Raw genomic sequence first — 12,282 nt, forward strand, 5'->3', positions numbered from 1 at the left:
AATTCATTTTCCCATCTGTCTCAGCAAGACCTAGCTGGGGAAACCAAGGCATGGGCTCTGGGCTCCTCGCTGGCAGGGACAGCGGGGAAATAACATGGGGCTGCTAGGAAGGGGAAGTGCTGGAGCGTGTGTAGTGACATGCGACCATCCCAAAGGAGCCCCAACGGGAAGCAAAAACCCACGGGGGAATTTTGCTGGCGGTTTTTGAGGGATTGGGGTGATTCTCCAAAGCAGCTTCTGAAGGGCTCCCCAGGAAGCGGCTGCAGTGGAGGAACAACCTCTGCTAAAGCGGCCGATGGGGCTGCAAGAAGCAGCCAGGGTTTTGGAGTCCTAGCAAAGGAAGGCAGAGTTGGGAATGTGGCTGCCTTTTTTCAATTACCCCAGCTAGTCTAATAAAGATACTGCTTCTCCCCATGGTCCTTCCACCTCCTAATCTTGCCGTGTGAAAGGCCACCTCTCAGCAAGGCAGGGAGATAAGTGGTGCAGAGAGACCTGAGACTTCCCACCAGCAGCCTTGAACAGAGCCGCTCCGCTCAGGATGGAAGATAAAGCCCGGATGGTTTTAGTGCTGGTTTAAATCCCTTTTTATAGTCTGAAAGAGAAAGTCTGCCGGTGATAGGGAAAACTCTCAGTGAACTGAAAACCACTGCCATGAGCAGAACATTACAAAGATTACAAAGCCCTGAGCAGCCATGTAGGGTGCGGTGAGGACCATGACCTGTGGGCACCAGCAGTCGTGGGGGGGTCACCGGCAGCAGGATTTCTTAGTTTAGGACCTGCAAAATGAGCACCAGCGCCTCGTTTGCTAAACTATACACATTGCTGTGCAGCCGAGTGGGGGAACAAAGAAACTGGAGGAAAGGGACAGCGATAAGGAGAGCAAATCCTTGACGCTGGTATTTACTGGGACGTGGTGAGGATGGCAGCGCTGCCGAGGTGGTCCTCGGGCTGGTGGAAGGCCAGCCAGGAGCAGAATTCAGCCTGCAGGCTTCTCCCAGCCAAAAGGTTTATGGTTGCCCTGGGACATGGGTAGCGGCAGCGGGAAATCCGGCCCTGGGCCCAGGCAGTGCTCGGCATCGCTGGACCAGCTCACCCCTGGCCCGGATGGGGCAAGTGCTGGCCACCCATCTGAGAGCGTATCAGCGGCTCGAGTGCCACGCGGCTTCCACAGTCAGGAAGGAGCGAGGGGGCCGCGATCTCTGCCCACGCGGTTGCACAATGCCCAGCGGCTCCAGTGCCCAGCTAATGGCTCGTCACCCCCTGCTTTCCAGCTCCCGGTACCAGTTGTCACCCACCCCCAGACGCCCATCCACACCACTCGGTTCCCGCTTCAGCTCCTTTTTTCGGTCCACCCCATCCATCGACCTCTGCCCGTTCCCTGCCAGATGCTCCTGGGCACCCGCTCTCTGCCCCAAAAACCTGACTCAGTGTTGTACAGCCACTTCCAGCGCTAAGCTCCCAGGTTTCCCACCCATGAGTACATCCACGCATACACCCATGTGTACATCCATGTGTACTGTACATCCACGCATACACCCATGTGTACATCCATGTGTACTGTACATCCACGCATACACCCATGTGTACTGTACATCCATGCGTACATCCATGTGTATGTACATCCATGCACCCCCTGGGGCCGTGCTCCCATCTCTCCCCGGCGCTGCCCGGCCCCGGTGCCCCGAGGTTTGACCCGCCGAGGGCTTTGGGCCGAGCCAGGACCTCCGAGCACCGGGGCCGAGCTCCGGAGCTGTTTCACAGCCGGGCGAAGGGTGCCCCCCCGCCCCGGCCGCCGGGCCGCCCCGAGCGGCGGTGAGGGGCGGTGGCAGAGGAGGAGGAGCCGGGCGGGAGCAGCGCTCCGCCCGCCGGGGCCGGGCCGAGCCGAGCCGAGCCGGGGCGGCGGGGAGCCGAGGACAAAGGTGGCCGTGCGGGACCGGGGGGGCGGCCGGGAGCGGGGGCCGGGGCCGGCAGCGGGGGCCGGGGCCGGGGCCGCAGCGGAGCGGGGCGGAGCGGGCGGGGGTGGCCCGGAGCGGGGCCGCCCGGTGCCGGGGGAGGGCGGCTCCCTCGCTCCCAAATGTCCCCAAGACTTTGGGGACCCCAAAGGGGTCCCCGAGATGCCTGGGGGAAAGGGGTCCCAGCTGCCCCCCCTCCCCGGCGCTGGGCGCCCCGAGAGGCCCCATCTCATCTCCTTGAACCCTGCGATGTGACTTCATAGGAAAATAATAATAATCCTGGCGCACGTCCGTCTTGTGCTCCGCAGGCTGGGGTGACGTGCGAGACCCACAGGCGTTTCAGTGCTGGAGCTGGTGGCCGGAGTGGGGACACCGGGGTGCTGGCCCCCACAGCCCCCGTACACCGGCCGACCCCAGATCCAGCGCTCCCCCGGCCGCCACGGCCGCCCGTGCGTTGCTGATGCTGGTGGCCGCCGCAGACTGGAGCTAGAGGCAGAGTCCAGGTAAGCAGAAAGCCTGGCATGGCGCGGCCACCGGTAATTAGGGGACAAGGGGAGAGGTGGCCTTGCCTGGGTGACAGTTCATGGCCACGGCTCTCTGGAGTGGCAGCCGGATCTGCGGCACAGGCCATAAACCCTCCCTGCGTGCCGTGGGGAGGAGCGCCGCGACGCAGGGCAAACACGGCGCCAGCGGTAAGGTCACCTGCGCCATGTTATATGGGGCACCGGGACGAGCCCTGTCCAGGGCTCCTCTGTGGGAAAACATCCAGCTGGGGGGAAACCCCTTCCCCAGGGAGCCCGGGGGAGTCCTGACCCACCTGACACCCGCCAGACGCAGCACCTTGGCTGGGAGCGGGGTTATCCCGGCTGCAATCATGGGGCTGTTTATTCACCGGCTCCATTTCCTGGGCGCCAAGGCCAGTGCCGCTGGGAACAAAAAGCTGGCGGCTTATTACTGTGCAATTAAGGCACACCCACTCTCTGTCCCTGCAGGGCGCGGAGCCATGAAGCTGAATGAGCGGAGCCTGGCCTTTTACGCCACCTGCGACTCCCCGGCCGACAACACCGGCTTCCTCTACAAGCGTGGTGAGCGGCACACGGCGTACCATCGCCGCTGGTTCGTGCTGAAGGGCAACATGCTCTTCTACTTTGAGGAGCGGGAGAGCCGGGAGCCGGTGGGCGTCATCGTGCTGGAGGGTTGCACCGTGGAGCTCTGTGATTCAGCTGAGGAATTCACCTTCGCCATCCGCTTCGGCGGCGCCAAGTCTCGCACCTACGTGCTGGCAGCCGAGAGCCAGGCCGCCATGGAGTCGTGGGTGAAGTCGCTCTCACGAGCCAGCTTCGACTACATGCGCCTGTTGGTGCGGGAGCTGGAGAAGCAGCTGGAGGAGATGTGCTGCGGGCCGGCTGGTGGATGCGGAGGCTGCCGGCAGTCACCTGGCTCCTGGAAGCCAAAGCCCTCGGGGCTGGAGCGGTCCCCGGAGCGGCTGCCAGCTCTGCCCACCGTCCTGCCGAAGGAGAACGGCTGCGCGGTGTGGAACAATGCGCCAGGAGCAGACCGGCCGCCCAACACCTCCGGCTGCGGTGGGCATGACAGTGAAGAGAACTCACGGCCACCGCCGCTGCCACCACGCAGGCGGGCATCGAGCAGAGAGGCAGGCAGTGCCGGGGTGGCTGCAGTGGAGAGCCCGTCCACCTTCTGCCGGCTCCACGAGCAGTATGGCCGGGAGGTGGCCCGGCTGCAGCAGGACTGGCTGGAGAGGCAGCGTGGCCGCCAGCTCTGAGAGGTGATCGAGCCCTGGAGACCCTCCAGGACCCATGGCAGGGGGGAAGTGATCGTCCTTGGTGCCACCTCGGTCCCCTCCTCACCCTGGGATGTGCAGCCTTGTCCGTGGCGGTGATGGACACCTGCTGATGGTGCCACCAGCGGCCCAGCGCCGAGGGAGAGCTGCGCCGCTCCTGATGGCAAAACGCCAGCCCGGAACCGGTGGCAGCTGAGCTCCGTGTGCCACCAGCCAGGCATGAAAACCCCGGGCTCTCGGGGCTGCCAGGCTCTCGGGCATCTTGTGCCAGGCAGTGGGTGCTCCCCGCAGGGGTGCACCCCTCCTGCCGTGCCGGGGCATGGGTGCGGGGTGGTCCACCCAGTGCAAGCAAGCTACGAACCGCTTGCTGGCTGATGCCTCCTGGAAATTCACCACTGCACTGGGGCTGGGGGGGGCCTCTTGATGCTCTTGCAGCAGCGTCACGCACCAACAATGCTTTTGGAAGAGGATTTTGATGGGATCTCGCCTGCCTGAGCTCCTGCATGGGTGCATCACAGCTGGGGAGCCTGCTGCCGCGTTCCCCTCCCTGCCCAACAATAGCGACTGGCTGAGGTCGGCCAAGCTCCGCCGGATCCCTCTGCTCCAGCAGGATGTGGTTTGAAAATGAAAATATCAGCAAGTGCAGCCCTTCCTTAATGGCAGCAGCACTGTGCACCCCGGCCACCCAGCATCTTGCACAGGGCGATTGCTGCTTGCAGCTCAGCCAGTGAACCCGTGGGGAGGGCAGACCTGAGGGGAATGCAGCAGCCGGCGGATATTTCAGGGCAGGGCATCATCCCTGAGCTGGCTCACTGAGGGGAAGCGTCGGTCGTGGCAGCGAACAGGAATATATGTGTCAGCGGCGGAGGGTGTCGAATGATTCATGTGCCAAACCGGAGCAAAGCCAGTGTCTCATGCCGGTGTTTCTCTTTTGTGTCCCCAGTGGTTTATATCAACACTAAAGCTGCTGGCCTGGAGGTGGGGTGACCTGCCCCAGGGCTGGCAGGAGCAATCAGGGTGCCCCGGGTTTGGGCCGGGTGGCTCCGGCTCCTTTTGCCCCCTTGGGACAGGCACAAGATTTTGCTACAATAGAAGTTGTTTCAGAAATTCCTTCCTGGCCCTGGTTCTTGCTTGTGCCTTTAAGCCGCTGGGGAGGGGAGCCCAGGTGGGAATTAATCCTCCATTTTAATCCCCCTCCTGTCCCCACTGCGTCTGTGGGGCTGGGCAGGGATGGTGTCGCCTGAGTGGGACACGGCCAATGCCAGGGTCTTGCAGTGCCCTGGAGCCCCACATCTGCCTGCAGAATGGGATGGGATGGGATGGGATGGGATGGGATGGGATGGGATGGGATGGGATGGTGCCACCCTGGGGACAGGGGGACACACAGCACCAGGGTGGTCCCACAGCAGGGACAGCACACTGCTGCCCTCTGTGACGGCTTGAACAGCCAGGCACAGGTGACCAACACGGTGTTTGGGCATTGGAAAAGAGCTGGGAGACTGATTGGGAGCACGATCCTCCCACAGTTTCACTGGTAGAAATGGCACTGGGTGCCCTGGCGCGAGTTGCTGGTGTGTTACGGGCTCGATGGGATGTTACAGCCATCTCGCCAAACCCTGGGTTGCAGGCAGCACCATGTGATGCCACCCATGTCTGGGTGCCCCTGGTCAGGTGGCCCTGTGCCCTCAGTGGGATGTTCCCAGACCCCTGCCAAGGTGTCTGAGCCAGGGACAAAATATCTGTCCCCTTGCTGGGGCCAGCGTCGGTGCTACACAGGGACCGGGGACCCTGCCTTTGTGGAATTGGCCAACGTGATGCCGTGTCCCTGCCCATGACATCCCACCTGCATGAACATCTCCAGCTTCCTGCTAACACGGGGTCTTGCAGCGGGCTGGGGGGTGGGGGGGGGAATGCCTCTTGGGGAAACTGAGGCACAAAACCAGCCAGGGTCACTTGCTCGCTGACAGCACTGCAGAGCATGGAGACCTGCCAGGCATGGCACCCCACTACATGTTTTGGCGTTTGGAGCGGTGCCACCGAGGGCAGCCGGGGTGCAGCTACACCCACAGCATCCAGATGGTTAGCATGGCCCCATCAGTCGGCTGCAGAGGAAGATTCTGGTTTCCATGGCAGCCGGCCCAGCTTCTCCAGACGTTCAGATATTCATTAAAAATAAATCCTTCCCAACATGTTAGCCGACAAACAAGCTTAAACAGATACGCAACATATGGATTTATTAATTCATCAAATGCAAACACCCCTGCCTTGTGTTGGAAGCTGCAAACTTGCCCGGCGATGGTCGGCTCAGAAGAAGAGCCGTGCTGGGGTGCGGCAGCATCGGGCAATGCTGAGCCAAAAATCACATTGGAGGATGCTGAGTTACGCCAGGGGCAGGAGCAAACCTGCACCAGGGATGAGCACAGGACTTTCAGAGGGCAGGATTGCACCCTGAGCTGGACTAACCCCATTTAACACCCTTGGGTTTTTTTCCCCAAATCACCAGGAGGTATTTATGGCAGTGAGAGTTCTTGCCACAAACCCAAAGCAAGGCTGTGACTTCTGAGGGAGCCAACATCAACCCAGGCGCCGGCAAAGGCGAGAAGAGCTCCCATCCCGGCCGCCTCTGGACAAAACACACCCCAAGGCCAGAGTCGTATCCAACTTCTGTATTTAGTGGCTCTTTACAGAACTTGTTCCTTCCAAAATTGTTAAACAAAGTTCATCGATCTCATAGAAACTTTTGAAGTACAGTACATGAGCCTAACAAAAACGTGACCGGTATGTCCCGCTAGCTTTAATACAACAGGATTGCCGTGTTCAAGACTATCCTAAGTGCTTCCTCGAATCCCGTTCCACTAAAGCTCCCGCTAGCACACGACGGAGAATAGCAGTCAATGGTCGCGCCTCGACCTTCTGCAGCGCGGGTGGCAGGGAAAAGAGCAGCCGTGGGCAAGCTGGGGCTCGCTGGGGCAGGGTAGGCAGGCAAGGAGACCCGTGCCTTCGCAGAGCCACTTTTAGCATCGCTCATCGACTACCACCCAAATATAAAAATACCTTCTATTCTGATAAAAACGTATACAGTGGAAAATTAGTCAATGCATAGCCTCGGAGCCTGGCAGGGCAGCCCTCCCAACAGCAGTGGCCTTGGTGGGTCATGGCTGATGCCGTGCGGGCAGGGGACAGGGCAGAGCAGCCCAGCACGGGCCGCCCCGCGTCGTTTAAAGGCATTTCGTTAGCAGAGGCTGGCTGGCAGTGGTGGGGTCAGGGAGGTGGCGGGGAGCACGCCGGGATGGTGCCACCACTGAGCTCCTGTGCCTTTGCACGGGGTCAGCCCTGGAAAGCCAAACCTTGATGGTGCATTGCCCAGTTCAGGTCTGAGCTTGCCCAGTTCAGGCAGGAGGCTGGCACAACACCCCGGGGCTCATCCCGGCTTTACTGGCAGCCACCACCTGGGGACATGGCCGTGGCGAGGGGATGCTCCTCCTGCCCGGGCGCTCTCCCTAAAAAAAAGTGCTTCAGCCGCAAGAGCTGGCTGTGATGCTGGGAGCAGCCCCGAGGAGGGCTTGGCCGCCCGCGAGCAGGCAGCTTGTGATTTTTGGGTGCTCGTCCCCAAGCACTGGTGCCCCAGGGGCAAAGCTCAGAGGCTCCATCTCTTTTTCTTTCCCAAATGGACAATGGCAGAGCATAGGGAACTGGGATCCCATGGATGTCCATCCCATCTCGCTCCCAAAATCACAAGCACAGGTTGCTTTCTTTGCTTTTGCGTTATTTTTTCTCTTCCTTTGGGAGCTGGAAGGAGCTGCACCGTGCCATATCGGGGCTGCCACCGGTTGCCGGCTGGAGGAAGCGCGAGGGACGGCGTTCAGACCATGCTACATCTTGTTCCAGAAGGCTATTGCAGACATTTCTACAACATATACAACCGCACGGGACATTCTGTGTTACAAAGGTTTCAAAAAACATAAACCACCAGAACTAAATACATACTCGATGGCATCAAGGTTTTCGCTTTAGAGTCTTCAGGGACTATGACGCAGTCTCTGGCTGGGGCAGAAGCGATGCAGTGTCTTACAGACAGAGGTGGAAACCGCTCGGCAAAAGTTTATTAAATTTGGTCAGTCTCATAGTGCTTCTTGATGGCTTTGCTCAATAAGTCTTTTCTGTGGGGGTTTTTTGTTTGTTTGTTTTTTTTTTTTTAATCTCATCCAGTGGCAAACTACAAGACTTCAGTGTACATTTAATGACACGACTGCTACATCATCTTGATTTTATAGCTATCTTTAATATCAAAGCAGCTTAAGCTGTTAATAAATTCCAAAGTATCCTTTTATTAAAATATCTAAAAGAGGTCTATAAATATTTTTTGTTTTTTTCTTTTCTTTTCTAAAATTGTTCCCAGTTTTTCACATTTAAAACAAAGCAGGAGGGCGGCTTCGTAGCGGGGGGGCCCCCCCTTTCCACAGGCGCTCCCCTCCGTCGCGCCGGCTGCCGGTCACCTCTCGGTGCACGCTGCATTTAACAAAATATATATATGTATGTATGTGGGGGTGTGTATATATATTTAGGGCGGCGGGGGGTGTTCAGAACTCCCACTCGAGGGCCTCCTCGCGGTTGGCGGCCCGCTCCAGGCGGTGGATGATGTTGTTGAGGTTGGCCATCTTCTCATGGCGCCGCTGGACGCTGGTGCTGAGCCGGGGGCCGGGAGCTGGTGGCAGCGCCGGTGAAACGGGCCCGGCAGAGGATGGTCCTGGTGAGGCCGAGCCGGCGAGGCCGGGCGAGGAGGCCGCCGAGGGCGATGTCGGGGAGACCTCCAAGCTGCAACGGGACGACCCCGCGGAGGACTGGGAGCTGTCGGGGTGCGGCGGCGGCGGCGGTGGGGGTCCCCCGGCGGCACTGGCACGGCCCCCTCGCCGCGGGAGGCTGCCGGCACTGGGGGCGGCGGCATGGGGGGCTGCCCCCTGCTCCTCCTGGGGAGGTCCGGTCCCCTCGGCCGCTCCGGCCGGGCTGCGTGAGTCCCGCCGGCGGCCCCAGCTACCCGCCTCCCCCTGCTCCTCCTTCACCTTCACGGGCGCGGCAGCGCAGGGGTGCTCGCCCCCCCCAAACATGGGTTTACGGTCCTCAGCGTCCGAGTCCGGGCTGTGGGGGGCCCGGCGCTCAGGGATGGCCGCCCCGCTGCTCTGCTCCGGGTCCGTGTCATTGTCCTGCGTGCCCTCCACCAGCATCTCCCGGCGCATCCGTGACCTGCCGGGACACAACCGCGGAGGGTCGGCGACCGCCACCCGTCACCCCGTGTCATGGGCACCGCATGTCTTGAAAAAGCATCTCCAGCCAGAAAAATGAGACATCACTTGAGATGTAAAACCCCACCTTGCACCTTGTTGGCCTTTAAAACATTTTGCGGCGGGGAAATCACTGCCGCTTGAACACGGGGAACGGGTTTTGCAACACTTTGAGCTGTTTCCAGCCAAACTGACCCAGTTTTGCAAGTGTTTTCCACTACGTTTTTTTGTTGTTGTTGTTGTTTTATACATAACATTTTTCAAAGGTTTATTTTAGGGTGGTTGTGTTTACTGAGAGCAGGAGGGGCTTTCCTGGAACCACGCAAGGGGAAAGGGCGTGGGTTTAAAAACCCCCGTTAGTCAATGTTTCACCAAAAAGCCTGATTTTTCAAGCTCTCCCCCGCACTTTCCATGCAATGGCTTCGTGTGGGAAACCTCAGCTGGCTCCCATAAATATTGACCATCTACTTTGTGCTGCCCGGGTGGAGTCGGAGGCTCCATGGACTTGACGCAAGCATTTATATGCCTTTTTATACTGGTTTATATAGCGGGAGGGGACGCAACCCATCACCTGGGCTGCTGACACAGAGAGCGGGCGGCTCTTGGTGTGGGTCTGGGGAGGATTCAGGAGCTACGTGTCCACCTGCAATACTGCCCAAGGATGAAGCCTGTGCTATTCCCTGTGGCCAGACTGCTGTGGGGAAGCATCCTGTGCTCCATAACGCTTTCCCCCACCCATCATGGAGCTCCTGCTTGGTGGTGAGTGGTGTCCTGCACCGGTGAGCAGGCGGACGTGAGCATGGTACCCTCTTTAGATGCTCAACGTGACGTGGTCAAGGTGGTCAGTACCTCTTGACCAATGACCAGCTAGGGCACACGCAGCGTTTCGGCTGCAATCCTGCACCTGGGGACCTCCAGCAACCATGCGTGGGTCTGCACCTCCCCGTCTAGGCAAGAGGGACTGGGAGGGCTGGAAGAGGAGAAGCAATGCCATCTTGGTGGCACAGCACCATCAAACGTCTGAAGCCCGGGATTGCCTATACCTGTAGTTGTGGAACCAGTTGATGACGGTGTTGGTCTTGAGGTTGAGCTGGAAGGAGAGCAGCTCGATGGTCTGCTGGGAGGGGTAGGGCTCCAGCTGGTAGGCTTTCTTCAGGGCTTCCTTCTCCTCTGGGGCCAGCACCACCCGTGGCTTCTTGATCTGGAGGAGGCTGAGGTCCTGCGGCTGCAGGCTGGGGCTGGCACACTCGGAGCGGGCACTGGGGGACTCGCTGTCCGAGCCGGCGCTCATCAGCCCGTACCGACGTTTCAGGTAAGCTGCGGGAGAGGAGACCCAGCTGCGCGCCGCTCACCCCCCAGCCTGGGGAGCCCCCCGCTTGTCCAGCACCCTGGACCTGGGGGGCTGCATCGCCCTGACCCTCACCTTTCTTCTCCAGCTTCTTCATGTCGCGTAGCTTCTCCACGTTGTGGGGGTCATTGAGCCAGAGCTGCATGCGGACGAAGGGCTCCCTCCCCTTCAGGCTCAGCTTGTGCCACGGCTTGGGCCTGGAGAGGAGATCGGACACCGAGCCCTGCGTCAGGCCCAGGATGCTCTCCCCGAACAGCCGCTGGCCTGGCAGAGGAGAAGCAGAGGTGGTTAGAGCGGGGCAGAGCAGCAGGGCAGGCGCTACAGTCCCCCCACGGAGCGGGTGCACCCCGTTTCGCAGCCAGCATCCTCCCCAGTGCGCCAGGATCCCCCCCCAAGCATCTGCAGCAAACCAGAGCGGGCCTGTGGCTACGGGAATTGGGGTGATGCATCCATGCAGCCTCACCAGCAGCTCCCGAAAACCCGGGCGGGCAGAAGGTCCGCACCTAAATTGTTGTCCGTCAAGACCTCCTTGACCTTCTTGGTGATGGAGTAGGTGTCCAGCTCGGGGGACATGGCGACGATCTCCTGGATGCCCACGGGTCCCTGGCTGTTGGGGTACGTCTTCCCACCCAGCGCAGGCGTCGACCGGCTCTCAGGCTGCTGGTTTTCTTTGCTGCTCTCCAAGGCCAAGGTGAGGGGCTCCTGGCAGCCCTTCTCGTGCTCGGCAGGGCTGGGGGGCGGTGAGGGGGACGGCTGGGGCTCTGCCGGGCTGGCTGCGTGACAGCGGGGGAGAGGGGTCAGTGGGGACGGCGGGAGGGGAGAGCGGCGGGGACCTGGCGGGAGCGGGAAGGTTATTTTGGGGGTGCCCGTGGCTCTGCCCTCCAGATAGGCGGGGATGCCAGCCGAGCTTTTCTGGCGGCTATGGCAAAGTGGGAGGAGCTGGTGGAATAGTTAGAGAGAAAACACCACTAATATAAAAAACCCCAGTTACTTCTTCATGCCAGGCACAAAGCCAAGGATTTTTGTTGTGGTTTTCCTTTTTTATTTTTTTTAAACTCGATGACTTTCCAAATCCATTTTTGACAAAATAACATTTCAGAATCTGTATAACAGCCCTAAATTGTCTAAGTGACTAATTAAGGGTGTTCAAATGAGTTGGATGCATTTGAGGAGAGGGGAAGGAATGGGGCTTTCCAGGATGGGGGTGCGAGTAGGGGTGCTGGGGGCAGCTCTCCCCAGTGCTGGGACGGGGGTAGGATGCGTGGGGCAGATGCAGAAGTGCCGGGGACACTGATGGCACATGGGGACCACGGGGACAGCGGCGACACTTACCCTGGGAGGGGGTCGGCTGCTGGTTGATGCCTTGGCCCAGCTGGTCGGTCAGCCAGAGCTGCATGCGGATGAAGGGCTCCCGACCCTTCTGCGTCAGCTTGCTCCACGGCTTGGGCCGCGACAGCATGTCACTCACGCTGCCCTGGGACAGCCCCAGCACCTAGGCACCGCGCAGGCGTCACCCGCCGGGGCCGGGGCATCCTCCCCCCGGCACTGGGCTGCTGCCTGCCCTCCGTCCCCACGTCGAGGGAGGGGAAGCAGGCTGCTGCCACGCTCACGGCCCCACGGCACGACCGGACCCCTTGGCCCCAGCCGCGTGTGCTGGGACCGTGGTGGGTTCCCCCTGGGATACCCAGTGGACTGGGAGGGCAGTCCCTGCAGGGCTCTGCGCAGGGGACAGGGCGTTCCTGGTGGGCGGTGCCACCAACCTTGGTGGTGGCCACTGGGAGACCGCTTGGGGTTGGGTCAGACCCTGAGGACTCAGCATCCTCCAAGGGGAAACCCACCGGGTAGAGCGGGGACCCTGGAAGGAGCTGGCGGAGGCCACCGATGTGGCCCGGGCTCTGGGTC

General features: G+C 60.5%; 2 protein-coding genes across 2 annotated transcripts in view; one reads left to right on the forward strand and one right to left on the reverse strand.

The window, feature by feature from the left end:
• Positions 1–2,955: 2,955 nt before the first annotated feature.
• On the forward strand, positions 2,956–3,735 carry PHETA1 (PH domain containing endocytic trafficking adaptor 1). Its single transcript, XM_075719154.1, has one exon. The coding sequence runs from the start codon at positions 2,956–2,958 to the stop codon at positions 3,733–3,735; it is 780 nt and encodes a 259-aa protein (XP_075575269.1).
• A 4,598-nt stretch (positions 3,736–8,333) lies between these two features.
• CUX2 (cut like homeobox 2) overlaps positions 8,334–12,282 on the reverse strand; it is a 69,295-nt gene continuing 65,346 nt past the window's right edge. The window contains exons 16-20 of the mRNA XM_075718970.1: positions 11,713–11,872; positions 10,884–11,153; positions 10,456–10,644; positions 10,076–10,349; positions 8,334–8,994 (exon numbers count right to left, since the gene is read on the reverse strand). Coding sequence (XP_075575085.1) covers positions 8,334–8,994; positions 10,076–10,349; positions 10,456–10,644; positions 10,884–11,153; positions 11,713–11,872 — 1,554 coding nt within the window. The remainder of the gene's footprint in view (positions 8,995–10,075; positions 10,350–10,455; positions 10,645–10,883; positions 11,154–11,712; positions 11,873–12,282) is intronic.

This window comes from Pelecanus crispus, chromosome 11 (genome assembly GCF_030463565.1).
Source record: "Pelecanus crispus isolate bPelCri1 chromosome 11, bPelCri1.pri, whole genome shotgun sequence".
Classification (NCBI taxonomy): Eukaryota; Metazoa; Chordata; class Aves; order Pelecaniformes; family Pelecanidae; genus Pelecanus; species Pelecanus crispus.

Excerpts from the sequence above, each read along its gene's own strand:
- PHETA1 (XM_075719154.1), top strand. The coding sequence starts at position 2,956 with ATGAAGCTGAATGAGCGGAGCCTGGCCTTTTACGCCACCTGCGACTCC.